The sequence below is a fragment of the Anguilla anguilla genome, chromosome 18, assembly GCF_013347855.1.
Source record: "Anguilla anguilla isolate fAngAng1 chromosome 18, fAngAng1.pri, whole genome shotgun sequence".
Lineage (NCBI taxonomy): Eukaryota > Metazoa > Chordata > Actinopteri > Anguilliformes > Anguillidae > Anguilla > Anguilla anguilla.
In genome coordinates this window covers 28329565-28346575 of record NC_049218.1, presented here as the reverse complement: position 1 = coordinate 28346575, position 17011 = coordinate 28329565, and the positions used below count along the sequence as shown (strand labels likewise).

Here is a 17011-nt window from a genome sequence, read left to right as displayed (position 1 = left end):
CTGTGGTTCCTGTGGCTCCTGTGGCTCTGCTCCTGTGGTTCTGCTCCTGTGGCTCAGCTTTGGCAGCGGAGGACAGAGCCAGACAGCTGCAGATGAGAGCGCAGAACTACAGGACCGCCCAGCCCAATCAGGACTCGGGCCGCGACCTGAGGAACAAACGAGAGGTGAGCCCAGCCAAACAACAGCCGGCCCCCGTCCCCGTCAGCCTATCACGCGCAGGCAGGCGCAGTAATGGAACGTAACGTTTGTGCCTGTCTCTCTCTCTGTCTCCCTCTCTCACCCCTTCCGGCAGCTTTACAAGGAGCAGCGACGGAGTTGTGACAACGTGTCGGCCAAGTCCTCGGACAGCGACATCAGCGACGTGTCGGCCATCTCTCACGCCAGCAGTGCCTCCCGCATCAGCAGCACCAGCTACATGTCCATACAGTCGGAGCGGCCCAGGGGGCGCCTCAGGTGAGCCTGCAGCGCAGGGACGCGCCACCAGGGGGCAGGCGGGAGCGCCACTGCGCTCACGCATTCACACGCTGGTCACTCTGGGAGGTGCGCTGAGCGTGCGCTCGGATGCTTTGGCGGATCAGTTGAGCACGAAGCAGCAGCTGAAAGGCAGCACACTCTCTGCCTCTGCAGGACAGGGCCTGGGCTTCTCTGGCACCCACAGCCCCACAGCCCAGGGTCCTGCTCCACACTGCCCCCCACAGCCCAGGGTCCTGCTCCCACACTGCCCCCCACAGCCCCACAGCCCAGGGTCCTGCTCCACACTGCCCCCCACAGCCCAGGGTCCTGCTCCCACACTGCCCCCCACAGCCCCACAGCCCAGGGTCCTGCTCCACACTGCCCCCCACAGCCCAGGGTCCTGCTCCCACACTGCCCCCCACAGCCCAGGGTCCTGCTCCACACTGCCCCCCACAGCCCAGGGTCCTGCTCCACACTGCCCCCCACAGCCCCACAGCCCAGGGTCCTGCTCCCACACTGCCCCCTACAGCCCCACAGCCCAGGGTCCTGCTCCACACTGCCCCCCACAGCCCAGGGTCCTGCTCCCACACTGCCCCCCACAGCCCAGGGCCCTGCTCCACACTGCCCCCCGCAGCCCAGGGTCCTGCTCCACACTGCCCCCCACAGCCCAGGGTCCTGCTCCCACACTGCCCCCCACAGCCCAGGGTCCTGCTCCACACTGCCCCCCGCAGCCCAGGGTCCTGCTCCCACACTGCCCCCCGCAGCCCAGGGTCCTGCTCCCACACTGCCCCCCACAGCCCAGGGTCCTGCTCCCACACTGCCCCCCACAGCCCAGGGTCCTGCTCCACACTGCCCCCCACAGCCCAGGGTCCTGCTCCCACACTGCCCCCCACAGCCCAGGGTCCTGCTCCCACACTGCCCCCCACAGCCCAGGGTCCTGCTCCCACACTGCCCCCCACAGCCCAGGGTCCTGCTCCACACTGCCCCCCACAGCCCAGGGTCCTGCTCCCACACTGCCCCCCACAGCCCAGGGTTCTGCTCCACACTGCCCCCCACAGCCCAGGGTCCTGCTCCACACTGCCCCCCACAGCCCAGGGTCCTGCTCCCACACTGCCCCCCACAGCCCAAGGTCCTGCTCCACACTGCCCCCCACAGCCCAGGGTCCTGCTCCCACACTGCCCCCCACAGCCCAGGGTCCTGCTCCACACTGCCCCCCACAGCCCAGGGTCCTGCTCCCACACTGCCCCCCACAGCCCAGGGTTCTGCTCCACACTGCCCCCCACAGCCCAGGTTCCTGCTGCACACTGTCCAGTCAGGCTGAGAGTTTACCCTGGGTGAAAGTGGGACAGGTTCAGAAGGGTTATTCTTGAGACACTGTGTAAATGTATTCCAAAGGTAAGGAAAAGTAAGTTAAAGAAGCTCTCCCCCCAGTGGATTAACAAAGCCATACGGGAGATAAAATAAATTGTGTAAGATATACAAAAATGGCAGCACTGAGAGTAATAAGGCTGAATATTGTAATATGTGTGCTAAGATTAAAAAAGATCTACAGGAAGCTAAGAGGTTCTTTGAAAGGCAAATTGCCCCAGATGCAATAAGTAATTCTGGACGTTTCTTTCAATACTGTAGTAGGAAATAGTTATTTTGTTGAGAGTTTTACTAGTGAAGGTTATTGATAAACTGGAAGACATATTCAGTATTCAGAATGTCTTAGCAGATATTGATATAGAGGATAAAGAAGTACTGGATAAATTACATAAACTAAAGACAAATAAGGCAGCCGGCCCTGATGGCATATACCCAAGAGTATTCAAAGTGTTAGGGGTGATCATCTTTAAACCACTGGCAGGTATTTTTAGACAGTCTTAAGAAACTGGAGAAATACCTAAGGACTGGGTGAGGTAATATTATACCAATATATACGAAAGGAGACCGTACTGATCCAGGAAAGTACAGGCCTGTAAGTTTAACTTGCATCACATGTAAAATACTGGAATCTATCATTAGAGACAAGTTAGATGCGTTTCAACATCCTAAGGGATGGCCAGCATGGTTTTCGCAAGGGAAAATCATGCCCAACAATCCTGGTATTCTTTGAAGAAGCGACCATTTGTTTTGATTATAACATGGCTTATGATGTTACTTAAATTTCCAAAAGGCATTTGATAAGGTACCACATGAGAGACCTGGTAGAAATGAAGACATTCGGAATTACAGGGGGTATTTCAGAGTGGATTCGGAACTGGCTACAGGGTAGAACACAAAGAATAGTAGTAGAAGGGATATTATCTGAGCAGGGAAATGTGGGAAGTGGAGTCCCACAAAGATCAGTGCTGGACCACAGCTCTTCCTCATTTATATCAATCACCTTGACAGGGACATAGAAAGTACATTAGTCAGATTTGCAGATGATACAAAACTGGGAGGCCCAGCTAATAGTTTGGAATCTACTAAAGTAATCCAAGAAGATTTAAATAAAATCCAGTGGGTGTAAATGAAATTATTGAGCATAAATCCAATTATGTTATACTTATCTTATACAATACATTTGTTAGACCACACTTGGAGTAATGTGTGAAGTTCTGGGGACCATACTTCAAGAAAGATATAAAGGCTCTGGAAAAAGGTTCAAAGAAGAGCAACTAAATTGATTCCTGGTATGAAAGATAAAAGCTGACAGAGTTGCATTAAGAACATTGTGGCCCCCGCCCCTGTCCCCCAGCCGGCAGATGCGCCCGTCCGGCCGCAGCATGCTGAAGAGCACGAGCGTGAGCGGGGAGATCTACGCGCTGGAGCGCACGGACGGCAGCCAATCGGACACGGCGCTGGGCTCGCTGGGCAACGTGGGGAAGAAGCGCCGCTCCAGCCTGAGCGCCCGCGTAGTCGCCATCGTGGGCCTGCCGTCCCGGCGCAGCCGGAGCACCTCGCAGCTCGGCCAGACGGGTGAGTCACAGCCTCCCCTCGCTCACCCAGCACACAGCTGAGCTCCACCAATCACCGAATGCGTTGGTAACAGCCCGTGGAACAATGAGGATGGTGATTGGTGGATACGTTCTGGGTTTGTTTGCAGGATTCTTATGGGAATCACCGTGTAGTGGAGTTGTTCTGTTGGTTGTTGCCTGTGCGTTCTGAGATGGAGGAACTCCTCTCTGCTTAATTCTGTGAGTGTGGTGACAACATTGCCATCTTATTTTTTAGATTAGTTCAGGGGTGTCAAACTCCAGACCTGGAGGACTGCTGTGTCTACTGGTTTCTGTCTGATTTGAGCACAAGTGATTAATTTAAGTCATTGATTGGCTAAAGAGACCACACATCTTATTCTCAAAATCTTAATTGGCTGCTGATTGAAAGGAAAGCACAAATACCTGCAGACGCTGCGGCCCTCCAGGACTGGAGTTAAACCTGTAGACGCTGCGGCCCTCCAGGACTGGAGTTAAACCTGCAGACTCTGCGGCCCTCCAGGACTGGAGTTAAACCTGCAGACACTGCGGCCCTCCAAGACTGGAGTTAAACCTGCAGACTCTGCGGCCCTCCAGGACTGGAGTTAAATCTGCAGACACTGCAGCCCTCCAGGACTGGAGTTAAACCCACAGAAGCTACGGCCCTCCAGGACTGGAGTTAAACCTTCAGACTCTGTGGCCCTCCAGGACTGGAGTTAAACCTGCAGACACTGCGGCCCTCCAGGACTGGAGTTAAACCTGCAGACTCTGCGGCCCTCCAGGACTGGAGTTAAACCTGCAGACACTGTGGCCCTCCAGGACTGGAGTTAAACCTGCAGACTCTGCGGCCCTCCAGGACTGGAGTTAAACCTGCAGACTCTGCGGCCCTCCAGGACTGGAGTTAAACCTGCAGACTCTGTGGCCCTCCAGGACTGGAGTTAAACCTGCAGACTCTGTGGCCCTCCAGGACTGGAGTTTGACACCCCTGTATTAGGCCCTTGGCACAGCACAGCCTCCTCGATCCCATATCTGTCCCACAATTCCCTACTGTAGGCCTCCCTGTCAGTTTGGATTTCAACCCCTCCCACTGGCCCACTGATTGGCTTTAATTGAATACAGTATGCCTATCTTATTGGCTGTAATGGAATACAGTATGCCTATCTGATTGGCTGTAATGGAATACTCTGTGTTTATCTGATTGGCTGTAATTGAATACTGTGTGTCTAGCTGATTGGTTGTAATGGAATACTGTGTGTCTGTCTGATTGGCTGTAATGGAATACCATGTGTCTAGCTGATTGGTTGTAATGGAATACTGTGTCTGTCTGATTGGCTGTAATGGAATACTGTGTGTCTAGCTGATTGTCTGTAATGGAATACTGTGTGTCTATCTGATTGGCTGTAATGGAATACTGTGTGTCTAACTGATTGGCTGTAATGGAATACTGTGCGCCTATCTGATTGGCTGCAGTTGCGTACTGTGTGCCTATCTGATTGGCTGCAGTTGCATACTGTGTGCCTATCTGATTGGCTGCAGTTGCGTACTGTCTGTCTAACTGTTCAGCTACAGTTGAATACTGTGTGCTTGGCTGATTGGTTTTCAGTGAAACCCTGTACTGTATGTTGTTACGCTAATGCACAGCATGGACTTAAACAAATGTCCATGTCTATGTTGAGGCTCCTGGGTACTTCAACCACACCACAGACCTTAAATGGAATATATAGGGTCTCCCCACGACCCTGTAAAACACTCTGTTTGACATTTAAGCCTCGTTAAGTGACGTAAGACCACGTAGCTTAAAAGCAAAGGCTCTATGTCTACCTCTCACAAGGCTGAACAGTGCAGTCCCACATCGCTGTGCTCTCAGACTCTCTCCGCTGTAAGTAACCAGTATTTATTACTTTAACTATAAATTAGTGGAGCTCGTTCTCAGTCATGCGTCAGCAAGCAAGTCTCCATGTTTGTAGGGCTATAACTTAGGGGGAGAACATTTTCTGCCTTGTTTCTGCTAGCATGTTTCCGTCTTTTGTCTGTTTTGGAATATGCTGACTGGACAGTTTTCCTTGGGTATTTCAGTACATGTTTTGGATATGTATTGTGGCATTGTAGTATAAGGGTATACGGTTGTGTAAGTCGCTCTGGATAAGAGAGTCTGCTAAATGCCTGCAATGTATTGTGTCTCTTTCTTCTGACTGTGAGTTAAATAAAATTGCACTCATTCAAAAACTGGAGAACCAATTACAAATTTCAGGAAGCAAATGTGTAAGACCTGTATAGACAGTGTGCTATATGAATTCACACATTGTGCTTCGTCCGTACCTGGGTTAAGTGTGCTTGCTGGATGAATGGTGGACTAAACAGAAAAAGATGAAGTAGTGCATTTAGACAGCAGCGCTGGTCCGCGTAGCGGGGTTGATGGAGGTGTTCTGGGCATGACTGTTATGATCTGGCCGTGGCAAAGAATGTAAACACCGATTTTAAAAAAAAGAAAACGGTTCTATTTATGTTTCCTAATATGCTGAAATGCAGAAGACAGCCGCTCCCCACGCGTCTCTGTGCCTGTGGTGGAGAGGGATGGGGATTAGTCATACCTGTGCGTCTCTGTACCTGTGCTGAAGAGGGACGGGGATTAGTCAGACCTGTGCGTCTCTGTGCCTGTGCTGAAGAGGGATGGGATTAGTCAGACCTGTGCGTTTCTGTGCCTGTGGTGAAGAGGGATGGGGATTAGTCAGACCTGCGTGTCTCTGTGCCTGCGGTGAAGAGGGATGGGGATTAGTCAGACCTGTGCGTCTCTGTGCCTGTGGTGAAGAGGGATGGGGATTAGTCATACCTGTGCGTCTCTGTGCCTGTGGTGAAGAGGGATGGGGATTAGCCAGACCTGTGCGTCTCTGTGCCTGTGCTGAAGAGGGATGGGGATTAGTCAGACCTGTGCGTCTCTGTGCCTGTAATGAAGAGGGATGGGGATTAGTCATACCTGTGCGTCTTTGTGCCTGTGGTGAAGAGGGATGGGGATTAGTCAGACCTGCGCGTCTCTGTGCCTGTGCTGAAGAGGGATGGGGATTAGTCAGACCTGTGCGTCTCTGTGCCTGTAATGAAGAGGGATGGGGATTAGTCATACCTGTGCGTCTTTGTGCCTGTGGTGAAGAGGGATGGGGATTAGTCAGACCTGCGCGTCTCTGTGCCTGTGCTGAAGAGGGATGGGGATTAGTCAGACCTGTGTGTCTCTGTGCCTGTGGTGAAGAGGGATGGGGATTAGCCAGACCTGTGTGTCTCTGTGCCTGTGGTGAAGAGGGATGGGGATTAGCCAGACCTGTGCGTCTCTGTGCCTGTGGTGAAGAGGGATGGGGATTAGTTAGACCTGTGTGTCTCTGTGTCTGTGCTGAAAAGTGATGAGGATTAGTCAGACCTGCGCATCTCTGTGCCTGTGCTGAAGAGGGATGGGGATTAGTCAGACCTGTGTGTTTCTGTGCCTGTGGTGAAGAGGGACGGGGATTAGTCAGACCTGTGCGTCTCTGTGCCTGTAGTGAAGAGGGATGGGGATTAGTCAGACCTGCGCGTCTCTGTGCCTGTGCTGAAGAGGAATGGGGATTAGTCAGACCTGTGTGTCTCTGTGCCTGTGATGAAGAGGGACGGGGATTAGTCAGACCTGCGCGTCTTTGTGCCTGTGCTGAAGAGGGATGGGGATTAGGCAGACCTGTGCATCTCTGTGCCTGTAGTGAAGAGGGATGGGGATTAGTCATACCTGTGCATCTTTGTGCCTGTGGTGAAGAGGGATGGGGATTAGTCAGACCTGTGCATCTGGGACAGGGGTGCATGGGCCTCCTCCCCCCACACTGGGACTGGCAGTCTGTGCGCCTCCTTCCCCCAGCACTGGGACTGGGGTGCAGGGGCCTCCCCCCCACACTGGGACAGGGGGTCTGTGTGCCTACCCCCCCCCCGCCCCACACTGGGACAGGGGGTCTGTGCGCCTCCTTCCCCCAGCACTGGGACAGGGGGTCTGTGCGCCTTCCCCCCCCAGCATTGGGACAGGGGGTCTGTGCGCCCCCCCCCCCCTCACACTGGGACAGGGGTGCGTGCGCCTCTTTGGCCCTTTGTTAGCCTTGGCAAGCAAAAGACCCGACCAGAGATCAACCGCAGGCTCTTATCAGATTTAACATGGACCGCTGCCTTTGAAGCCAGGCCCAATATCCTTTAAAGTCCCATATATTAGCCTGGGCCGTTTGCCTTTTAACAAATGGGTTTTTAAAAAAAGGAGGAAGAGAAAAGAGAAAAGCTGCTGGCTTCTCTCTCTGCTGAGCTTGTGGGTAATATCTTAAAAAGCCGGAGGATGATTAATCAGATGGCGGCTTGGCGGTATGTGTGACTGTAAATCAGATTTCCAGAACCTGCTCTGCCCAAAACAGGTGCTGCTGTGCCTCTGCCCCGTCTGTGCTCAGGGCTGGAGTGGGGGAGGCGAGGGTGGGGGGGGGGGGGGGGGGGGGGTGGATGTGCGAAACAGGGCCAGCGTTAGTCTCAGACAGTGAAGAGGGGAGCGCTGCGGTCCTGTGGTCCTGTGTCATGTGACAGGAGAGGAGAGCGCTTGTGAGTGGTCTGGCCTTCACACCTCTAGACACCATGCTACTGCAACTCACAGTCAGACACCTTTTCGGCTTAAAATCAGCCACTGATTCAGACCCAGATGTACTGGTCAGGTGACGTAGCTGCTATTAAACAACTTTACCTGGCCGTTTAAATAATGAGTAATCGGTGCACCCTGTGTGGCTCTCTAGGTCCTGGGGTAGGAGCCTCTGGTCTTTGCTGTCAGTGCAGAGGTAGTCCTGTGGAATGATTCAGCTGAGAAAGGAGGGATTCCTCATTGAGCCCAGAGTGATATTGCACACGAGATGACAGGAGGGAAATGGGTCAAATCACGGTTAGTTAAAAATGCCAGTGACATACTGCGTCCACGTATTGGTGTCAAACCAGACTTCGCGGCTGGATTTGTCTGCATGGTCTGCATTACTTTTGTTTGTGGCACCAAAATGGTGTCAACGCAAAAGCTGGACAAAATGTCAGGATCGAACAGCAGTGACCGAATGCGACCCAGCGGACCGGGTGAAATAAAAGCGGAATCGGTGTGGTGCTGCTCTCTGATACACCACAGGCTACGTAAAACCGCTGTACATCCGAGGAGCAGCTGCTGATGATCTCCTGACAGACTGAGCTTCGCCAGGGCGCGGTTTTCTCCCGCCGAACGGCAGCGTTTCCGCCTGTGGAAGAGTGAAGAGGGAGTGGTGCTGGTGTGGTTCTGACTGAGGAGCCTCATTTCCTCTCTGGAAGGGCCTGTGTTCCTACAGCACAGTGCAGCAAAGGTCTCGCACAGCAGGCCTGTGTCTGTCACATGCTCCTATATACAGCACAGCAGGCCTGTGTCTGTCACACCCAGCACAACTTCCTGTTGTCTCATGACATAATAAAATGGCGATTAGACAGTGATGTCGCTTTAGCCAAAGAATAAAAAGAGGAGCTCCACCAATCACAACATAACAGCAACGATTGGTGGACACTTTCTGGCTGTAGTTCCAGGGTCCCAGTGGGTATAGCTAGAAGGTGTCCACCATCATTGTAGTTCTGTTTGTTCTTACCCAGGTACTCTGTGATTGGTTGAACTTCTCTGGAAGGTGACAACATGGCCATCTATTTCCTTATCCCTGATCTGAATGGCAGCAGTGTCCCCTAACAAAGCTCTCACATGGAATTCCAGACCGTTATTGCTGCTATTGCCTGTGTGAGTGCCTGATGGGAGTTATTTTTTTGAAGAGAGTTATGGGAGTCATCTTCCTGAAGGGAGTTATGGGAGTCATCTTGCTGAGGGAGTTATGGGAGTCATCTTGCTGAAGGGAGTTATGGGAGTCATCTTGCTGAGGGAGTTATGGGAGTCATCTTGCTGAGGGAGTTATGGGAGTCATCTTGCTGAAGGGAGTTATGGGAGTCATCTTGCTGAGGGAGTTATGGGAGTCATCTTCCTGAAGGGAGTTATGGGAGTCATCTTGCTGAGGGAGTTATGGGAGTCATCTTGCTGAAGGGAGTTATGGGAGTCATCTTGCTGAAGGGAGTTATGGGAGTTATCTTGCTGCCGGTGCCTGTGTTGTTTCCAGAGGCCGCCAGCAAGGCAAAGTCGAAGGGGCAGATCCAGCGCAGCCAGGAGACAGGCATGGCCGTGGAGTACCCGCGAAACGCTATGGCACGCCAGGCCAGCCGCGAGTCCACCGACGGGAGCATGAACAGCTACAGCTCAGAGGGAAAGTGAGTACCTCTCTCTCTCTCTCTATCTGTCTCTCTGTCTCTCTCTCTCTCTCTCACACACACACACACACACCCAGCATGAACAGCTACAGCTCAGAGGGAAAGTGAGTACCTCTCTCTCTCTCTCTATCTGTCTCTCTGTCTCTCTCTCTCTCTCACACACACACACACACACACACCCAGCATGAACAGCTACAGCTCAGAGGGAAAGTGAGTACCTCTCTCTCTATCTGTCTCTCTGTCTCTCTCACACACACACACACACACACACACACCCAGCATGAACAGCTACAGCTCAGAGGGAAAGTGAGTACCTCTCTCTCTATCTGTCTCTCTGTCTCATTCTCTCTCTCTCACACACACACACACCCAGCATGAACAGCTGCAGCTCAGAGGGAAAGTGAGTACCTCTCTCCCTCTCTCTATCTGTCTCTCTGTCTCTCTCTCTCACACACACACACACACACACACACACCTAGCATGAACAGCTGCAGCTCAGAGGGAAAGTGAGTACCTCTCTCTCTCTCTCTCTCTCTCTCACACACACACACACACACACACACACCCAGCATGAACAGCTACAGCTCAGAGGGAAAATGAGTACCTCTCTCCATTCAATTCAATTCAAAAAGCTTTATTGGCATGACAAGGTCAAATATTTTACTTTTTGTTTCATTATAATTGTGTTTGGTTGAATTCTCTGAGCTAGGAGGATGTCACTGTCCTGGGACTGACTATTATTAGTGGTGTTAGGATTTTCTTCAGTGAGTCCCAGGACCAGTTGACTGAGGGGACACTTCTTTATATTCACCTCTTGGCATTTCAGGGCTTTGTAGTGATAGCAGTGGGGGTTACTCATTTTTAAATGTTTCCAAAATTTGATGGCTCTTTTCTGAATATTAATTAGTAGTGGATATTGGCCTAATTCTGCCCTGCATGCATTATTTGTGGTTTTCCTCTGAACCCGTAGGATACTTTTACAGAACTCTGCATGCAGTGTCTCAATTGGATGTTTTTCCCATTTTGCTAATTCGTGTTGTGTGAGTGGACCCCACACCTCACTGCCGTAAAGTGCAATTGGTTCAATTATTGATTTGAAAATTTTTAGCCAAATGCCAATTGGAATTTCTATTTGAATTGACTTTAATGGCATAGAAAGCCCTTTTTGCTTTCTCTTTAAGTTCATTCACAGCCAAATGAAAGCTTCCTGTAGAACTGATTTTTAATCCTAAATATGAGTAATTTGTAGTTTGTTCAATTTTAGTTGTTCCTCATGTGATATTTATTTTGGGTCCCTGATGTCTGGATCTTTGTTGGAACACAAGAACTTTAGTTTTTGTGGGGTTTATTGTCAGGGCCCAGGTCTGACAAAATGACTCTAGCAGATCCAAGTTTTGCTGTAGACCCTGTAGCAGCCAATAATGTAATAACTGCCAATAACGTAATAACTGCCAATAACGTAATAATTTCTCCGTTCTTAATGTAGTAAAAGCCGATAATGTAATAACTGACCAATAATGTAATACATTTTCTGAACCAATAACGTAATAACTTTTTGCATATAATGTAATAAGTTATTACATTATTGGCTACAGTAATAAAAGCCGATAATGTAATAACTGACCAATAATGTAATACATTTTCTGAACCAATAACGTAATAACTTTTTGCATAAAATGTAATAAGTTATTACATTATTGGCTGGTTATTACATTATTAGCTGGGTTTTTAAATAAATCATAAAAAATGTAATAACAGGAGCCGATAATGTAATAATATACTTATATCGCTTTAAGTTTCATTTATTGGCTATAAAGTGTCACACTTCTATGACACTTACCCTTGCTTCCTCTTTCAAATAGCTGCTCAAAAACCTGACCACACGCGCGCACGCACACGCACACACACACACCTACTCTCTCTCTAGGAATTATGACTATTTATTTGTTTGTGGTGCTTGGTTAGACTTATCTCCAGCCCTGCCTTCTACTCCTTAATCATTTGAGTACCAAATGAAGTGCGAGCACATATGTTTGCAAACACAGTTACTCTTATGTCATATAATATGAAATCTATACCTCTTTGAAGATGCTTTGTCCACGAATACAAAGACCACCATTTCTTTTCATGAAAAATGTCATCTTTAATTAAATGTATTTAAATAACTTTTTCAAGCAAACTGTTTCAACCACACTATTATAGCTATTCAGCACTTTCTCTCTCTCTATGTATATATACCAAACCTGACTCCTGAAAGGTTACATGAAAATGTATTACCAAATCAGAATCCTTGCCCTATTGACATCCCTGGCTATTTGAATACAGTCTTGTCAAGCTCAACAAAGAGTCTAAAACCGAAGCAAATGATATCTATAGTTCATTCTTTTTTATTTTTGCCATTTTCTCCAATTTTAGTCGTTATACCAATTCTCTGTGTGTATCATGGTCCTGGTCGATGCGCTATCCTCTGTTGGTCTGGGGAGGGTGTAGACTACCACATGCCTCTGATACATGTAGAGTCGCCAACTGCTTCTTTTCACCTGACAGTGAGGCAGAGGTGGGAGTAAGTCACACTTGTGCAAGTCACAAGCAAGTCTCAAGTCTTAACCTTCAAGTCTCAAGCAAGTCCCATGTCACTGTGTTTAGACTCAAGCAAATCAAGTCGAGTCACCATGAAAGAAGTGCTTAAAACAAGAGCGAAATGGACACAATGGCAAGCCATGTCATAAGAAAAATGCACCTGTTTGTGAGTTAGTTAGTTTCTACAACTAGGGATGGGCATGGTTTGGATTTTATCAATACCAATACCACTATTGATACTGCTTATCAATACCAATACTTATCGATACTCTTATCGATACTTCCTAATTTGGTGTGCAAAAGACATGTTTTTAAAAGAATTATCAGTACTACTTTTATATTAGTTTGGGAAAAAAATATTTAACAAAGTAGTTCTGTTGATAAAATGACACATATTGTTTTCTGAGACAAAACATGATACTGGGACCAATGGTATAGATACTGTAAATGTAATGTGTATCAAGAGAATGTTTAGTTCTTTAAAAAAAGGGACGGTAAACCATCCTTTATTATTATGATAAAACTGAAAGATGTGTTACCAAAGTTATCTTTGTAGGTCATATTATATACTATATTTTACAGTTTAGAATTTTGCATTAAGAGGTTGAAAGTTGAGCACAAGGGATAATAGTGCCAGTTTGGTTGAAGAAGTTATTTAAATACACTTGATTAAAGATTATATTTTTCATGGAAAGAAGTGGTGGTCTTTTTTATTTGAGAACACAGCATCTTCAAAGAGGTATAGATTTCATATTATACAACATAAGAGTAATTGTCTGTGTTTGCAAACATGCGTGCTCCCACTTAATTTGGTACTCAAATGGCAAAGGAGTATAAGGCAGGGCTGGAGATAAGTCCAACCATCAAGTTACACAAACAATTAATTCCTAGAGAGAGAGAGAGAGTAGGTGTGTGTGTGTGTGTGTGTGTGTGTTTTCTCAGAGTTAGGACTAAGATTCAGGGGTCAGGATTGGCCTGGTTTTTGAGCAGCTATTTGAAAGAAGCAACAGTAAGGGTAGGCTTAAGTGTTATGGAAGTCTGACACTTGATAATAAATAAAACTTATACATAGTGATACAAGTATATTATTACATTATCGGCTCCTATTATTACATTTTTAATGATTTTTATTAACCCAGCTAATAATGTAATAACCAGTCAATAATCTAATAACTTATTACATTATGTGCAAAAAGTTATTACGTTATTGGTTCAGAAATTTTATTACATTATTGGTCAGTTATTACATTATCGGCTTTTATTACATTAAGAACGGAAAAATTATTACGTTATTGGCAGTTATTACGTTATTGGCAGTTATTACATTATTGGCTGCTACAGACCCTCTTCTGTTGGTGAGAGCAGAACAAGGTCATCTGCATAGAGAAGGAACTTAACTTTGGAGTCATATAGGGCCAGGCCAGGTGCTGTAGATTTTTCAAGTAGTGTTGTCAATCCATTTATATAAATATTAAAAAGAGTTGGTGAGATAGAAGAGCCCTGTGCCACGCCACGCCCCTGGGAGAAATATTTAGTTAGTTTATTTCCAATTTTAACTGCACATTTATTGTTTGTATACATTGATTTAATTACATCATATGTTTTCCCCCTGCACCACTTTCAATAAGTTTTAGGAATAGACCATCATGCCAAATAGAATCAAAAGCTTTCTGGAAACCTATAAAGCAGGCAAAAATGATTAAAAATTTAAAAAAAAAAATTAAAAATTATGAGTCCTTTGTTCCAGACATCAGGGAAGTAACCGACACTCAGAACCAAGTTGTACAGTTTTAGGATAGCCAATTTCAATTTATGATCGGTGTGTTTTGGCATCTAATTTAGGATGCCATCTGCACTGTGGGCTTTTCTGGGTCGTAGGTCCTTCAGTTAGGTCCTTCAAATAGCTCTTTTTTAGTTATTGGGCAGTCTAAAGGGTTTTGGTAATCTTTTATAGTCTGTTCAAGCTTTTCCAATTCTTCACATATTTGCTTTTGCTCTGGGCTTAGTGGTATAATCTTTTTCTGGTATAAATTTTCAAAGTGGTTTTGCCAAATGTCACCATTTTGAATGGACAATTCATCATGGTCCTTTTTGTGTGATCTGTTCCAATTGTCCCAGAAACTGTTAGAATCAATAGATTCTTCAATGATGCTGAGTTTATTCTTAATGTACTGTTCTTTCTTGGTTCTGATTGTGTTTTTGTATTGTGTTAGTACCTGATAATAAGCATGGCGTAATTCCTCGTTTTCTGGTTGTCTGTGTTTTTGGTTTGATATTTGAGTTTTTTTCTCATGTCATGGCTGCCTGAATCAAACCATTTTTCATGGTTTGGTTTTTTGGTTTTTCTATTGGAAGATTTAAGGTTGGACATTGATGCCAAATTATCAAATATATTATTTAGATTATTCACTGCCAGGTTTACAGCTTCTTTATTGTGAGTGTATGTGTTTTCCAGAAAGTTGTCTAACAGGGATTGAGTCAATTGGCTGCCAATTGCTTTCTGGTATTTTTCTTTGCTGTTTTGGGCCCATCTGTAGGATTTTTCAATGTTGTACAGCTTACTGGGCAGTGTTTCTGTGTTGGATGTTTCTGTCCTTTTGAGATACACAGTAATTTGGCTGTGATCTGACAGAGGTGTTAGTGGTTTGACTGTGAATGCTCTGAAAGATGATGGGTCCGGAGCTGTAATCATATAGTCTACGGTGCTGATGCCAAGAGGTGAAGAGTAAGTCGATCTTCCTAGAGAGTCCCCTCTGAACCTACCTGTTGACAATGTACAGACCCAGGCTTCGACAAAGTTGCAGGAGCTGCCTTCCATTTGTATTTGTCTGTCATAATTGTTCCTGTGTGAATGAAAAGGAAGATTAAAATGGTTATTCACAAATATGTAATTATTCCTCTGACTATTGATAAAATCAGGTTCCTCACCAGTTCTTGCGTTTAGATCACCACATATCAACACATTCCCCTGGGCCTGGAAATGGTTGATCTCTCTCTCAGTGTTGTGAAAGGTGTCCTCTTTGAAGTACGGGGATTCTATGGGGAAGATATATATTGCGCAAAGAAAAACATTTTGCATGTTAGAAATTATGTCTTTTTTAACCTTGAGCCATAAATGATTTTCGTCTTTTTTTAATTAATTCTATGTGCTTCTGAAGCTCTGCCTTAAGCCAAATCAGTATGCCACCAGAGTCTGTGCCCTGGGTTACTCCTGGCAATTTAGTGGAGGGAACCACCAGCTCTGTGTACCCAGAGGGACAACCAGTGTGCCCTTCTCCTCTACACAAAGTTTCTTGCAAAATAATAATGTCTAGGTCTTTGATTGCATTTAAGAACTCTGAGGTCCTACTCTTCAAACACAGAAGAATGTAGGTCTTGGATATTCCAGCTTGAGATGCGCATTGAGTTCATGTTAAAACTTTTACAATAATAAATGTGATGTGTATGTGTCACATGCATATGCATACATACATCATTTACACAAATTTCTTTTTTTCTATTTTTTTTTTTTTAAGCTGTGAAAAGATTGGTCATTATACTTCCTGTTCCATGAGGCGGGAACAGGAAGTATAATGACCAACCTTTTCAACCTCTCTCTCTCTCTCTCTCTCTCTCTCTCTCTCTCTCTCACACACACACACACCCAGCATGACAGCTACAGCTCAGAGGGAAAGTGAGTCGCTCTCTTCCTCTCAATATCTCTCTCTCAATCTCAATCTCTCCCTCCTCTCTCACTCCCAATCTCTCCCTTCTCTTTCCTTCTCTCTCTCTCTCTCTCTCTCTCACTCTCAATCTCTCCCTCCTCTCTCCCTCACACTCGCTCTCTTCATCTCTTTTTCTCTCTCACTCTCAATCTCTCTCCCCTCTCTCCCTCAGTCTCTCTCTCTCTGTCTCAAACTCTTCCTCTTCTCTCCCTTGCTCTCTCTCTCTCTGAATCTCTCTCTAAATTTCTCTCCCTCAATATCTCTCTGTCTCTCAATCTCTCTCTTCCTCTCACTCAAATTCAAATTCAAAATGCTTTATTGCCATGACAAATTTTGTGATACATATTGCCAAAGCGTACCAATCAATCAGAATAACAGCAATAGTGATGAGGACCGTGTGTGTGTGATTCCACTTCACTCTCCGACCGTGTGTGTGTGTGTGTTTGTGTGTGTGTGTGTGTGTGTGTGTGTGTGTGTGCGTGGAAAATGAGTGGTGCTGGTTTGTTAAGACAATTCTATTTACATTTCCTGTCTTAATCCCGGATAATTAAAACATCCTTCGTCATTTGAGCTCGAGGGACGTGTCAGGACGTCTCCTAAAATAGCTCCGCCTCCCTTAATCAAACGGCCGGCACCCCGGCTCGGCGTGAAGGGTGCACGGCCGGAGGACCCAAGCACTTAAGCTAATTACAGGTTGATTAATCTGAACAGAGGTCTCGCATGCTTTCATCCTGAATCATGACCATCGCTGGCACCTCCAGCTGAAATTCCAGACGGGATTAGATCATGGAAACTGGATTGGCTTCACAAAGAGCTCGTTATACATTACTGAGATGCGAGGACGTGTCTGAAATGTCTCCCTCGCGTGCCATTTCAACGTTTTGAGGTTTGTGTGATGAATGGTTCACATTAAGATTCCTAATCTGTGTCGGGGGGGGTTTAAGGGGACCCTAGCGTGTGGGTGGCTATGGAAAGCAGAGCCTTGGTTTGCTCCTGAGTGTGTGCATCTTAGGTGCACTATGTAATCTGTGTCGGGGAGGGGAGGGGGGT

The 17011-nt window shown here is 46.9% G+C and overlaps 1 protein-coding gene across 9 annotated transcripts in view; it reads left to right on the top strand.

Annotated features, from left to right (window-relative positions):
* Window positions 1-17011, top strand: part of LOC118217999 (regulating synaptic membrane exocytosis protein 1-like) — a 107903-nt gene that overhangs the window by 87717 nt on the left and 3175 nt on the right. For all 9 annotated transcript variants that reach the window (XM_035400287.1, XM_035400289.1, XM_035400286.1 and 6 more), the window contains 4 exons: window positions 58-164; window positions 293-453; window positions 3176-3396; window positions 9530-9677. In XM_035400287.1, coding sequence (XP_035256178.1) covers window positions 58-164; window positions 293-453; window positions 3176-3396; window positions 9530-9677 — 637 coding nt within the window. The remainder of the gene's footprint in view (window positions 1-57; window positions 165-292; window positions 454-3175; window positions 3397-9529; window positions 9678-17011) is intronic.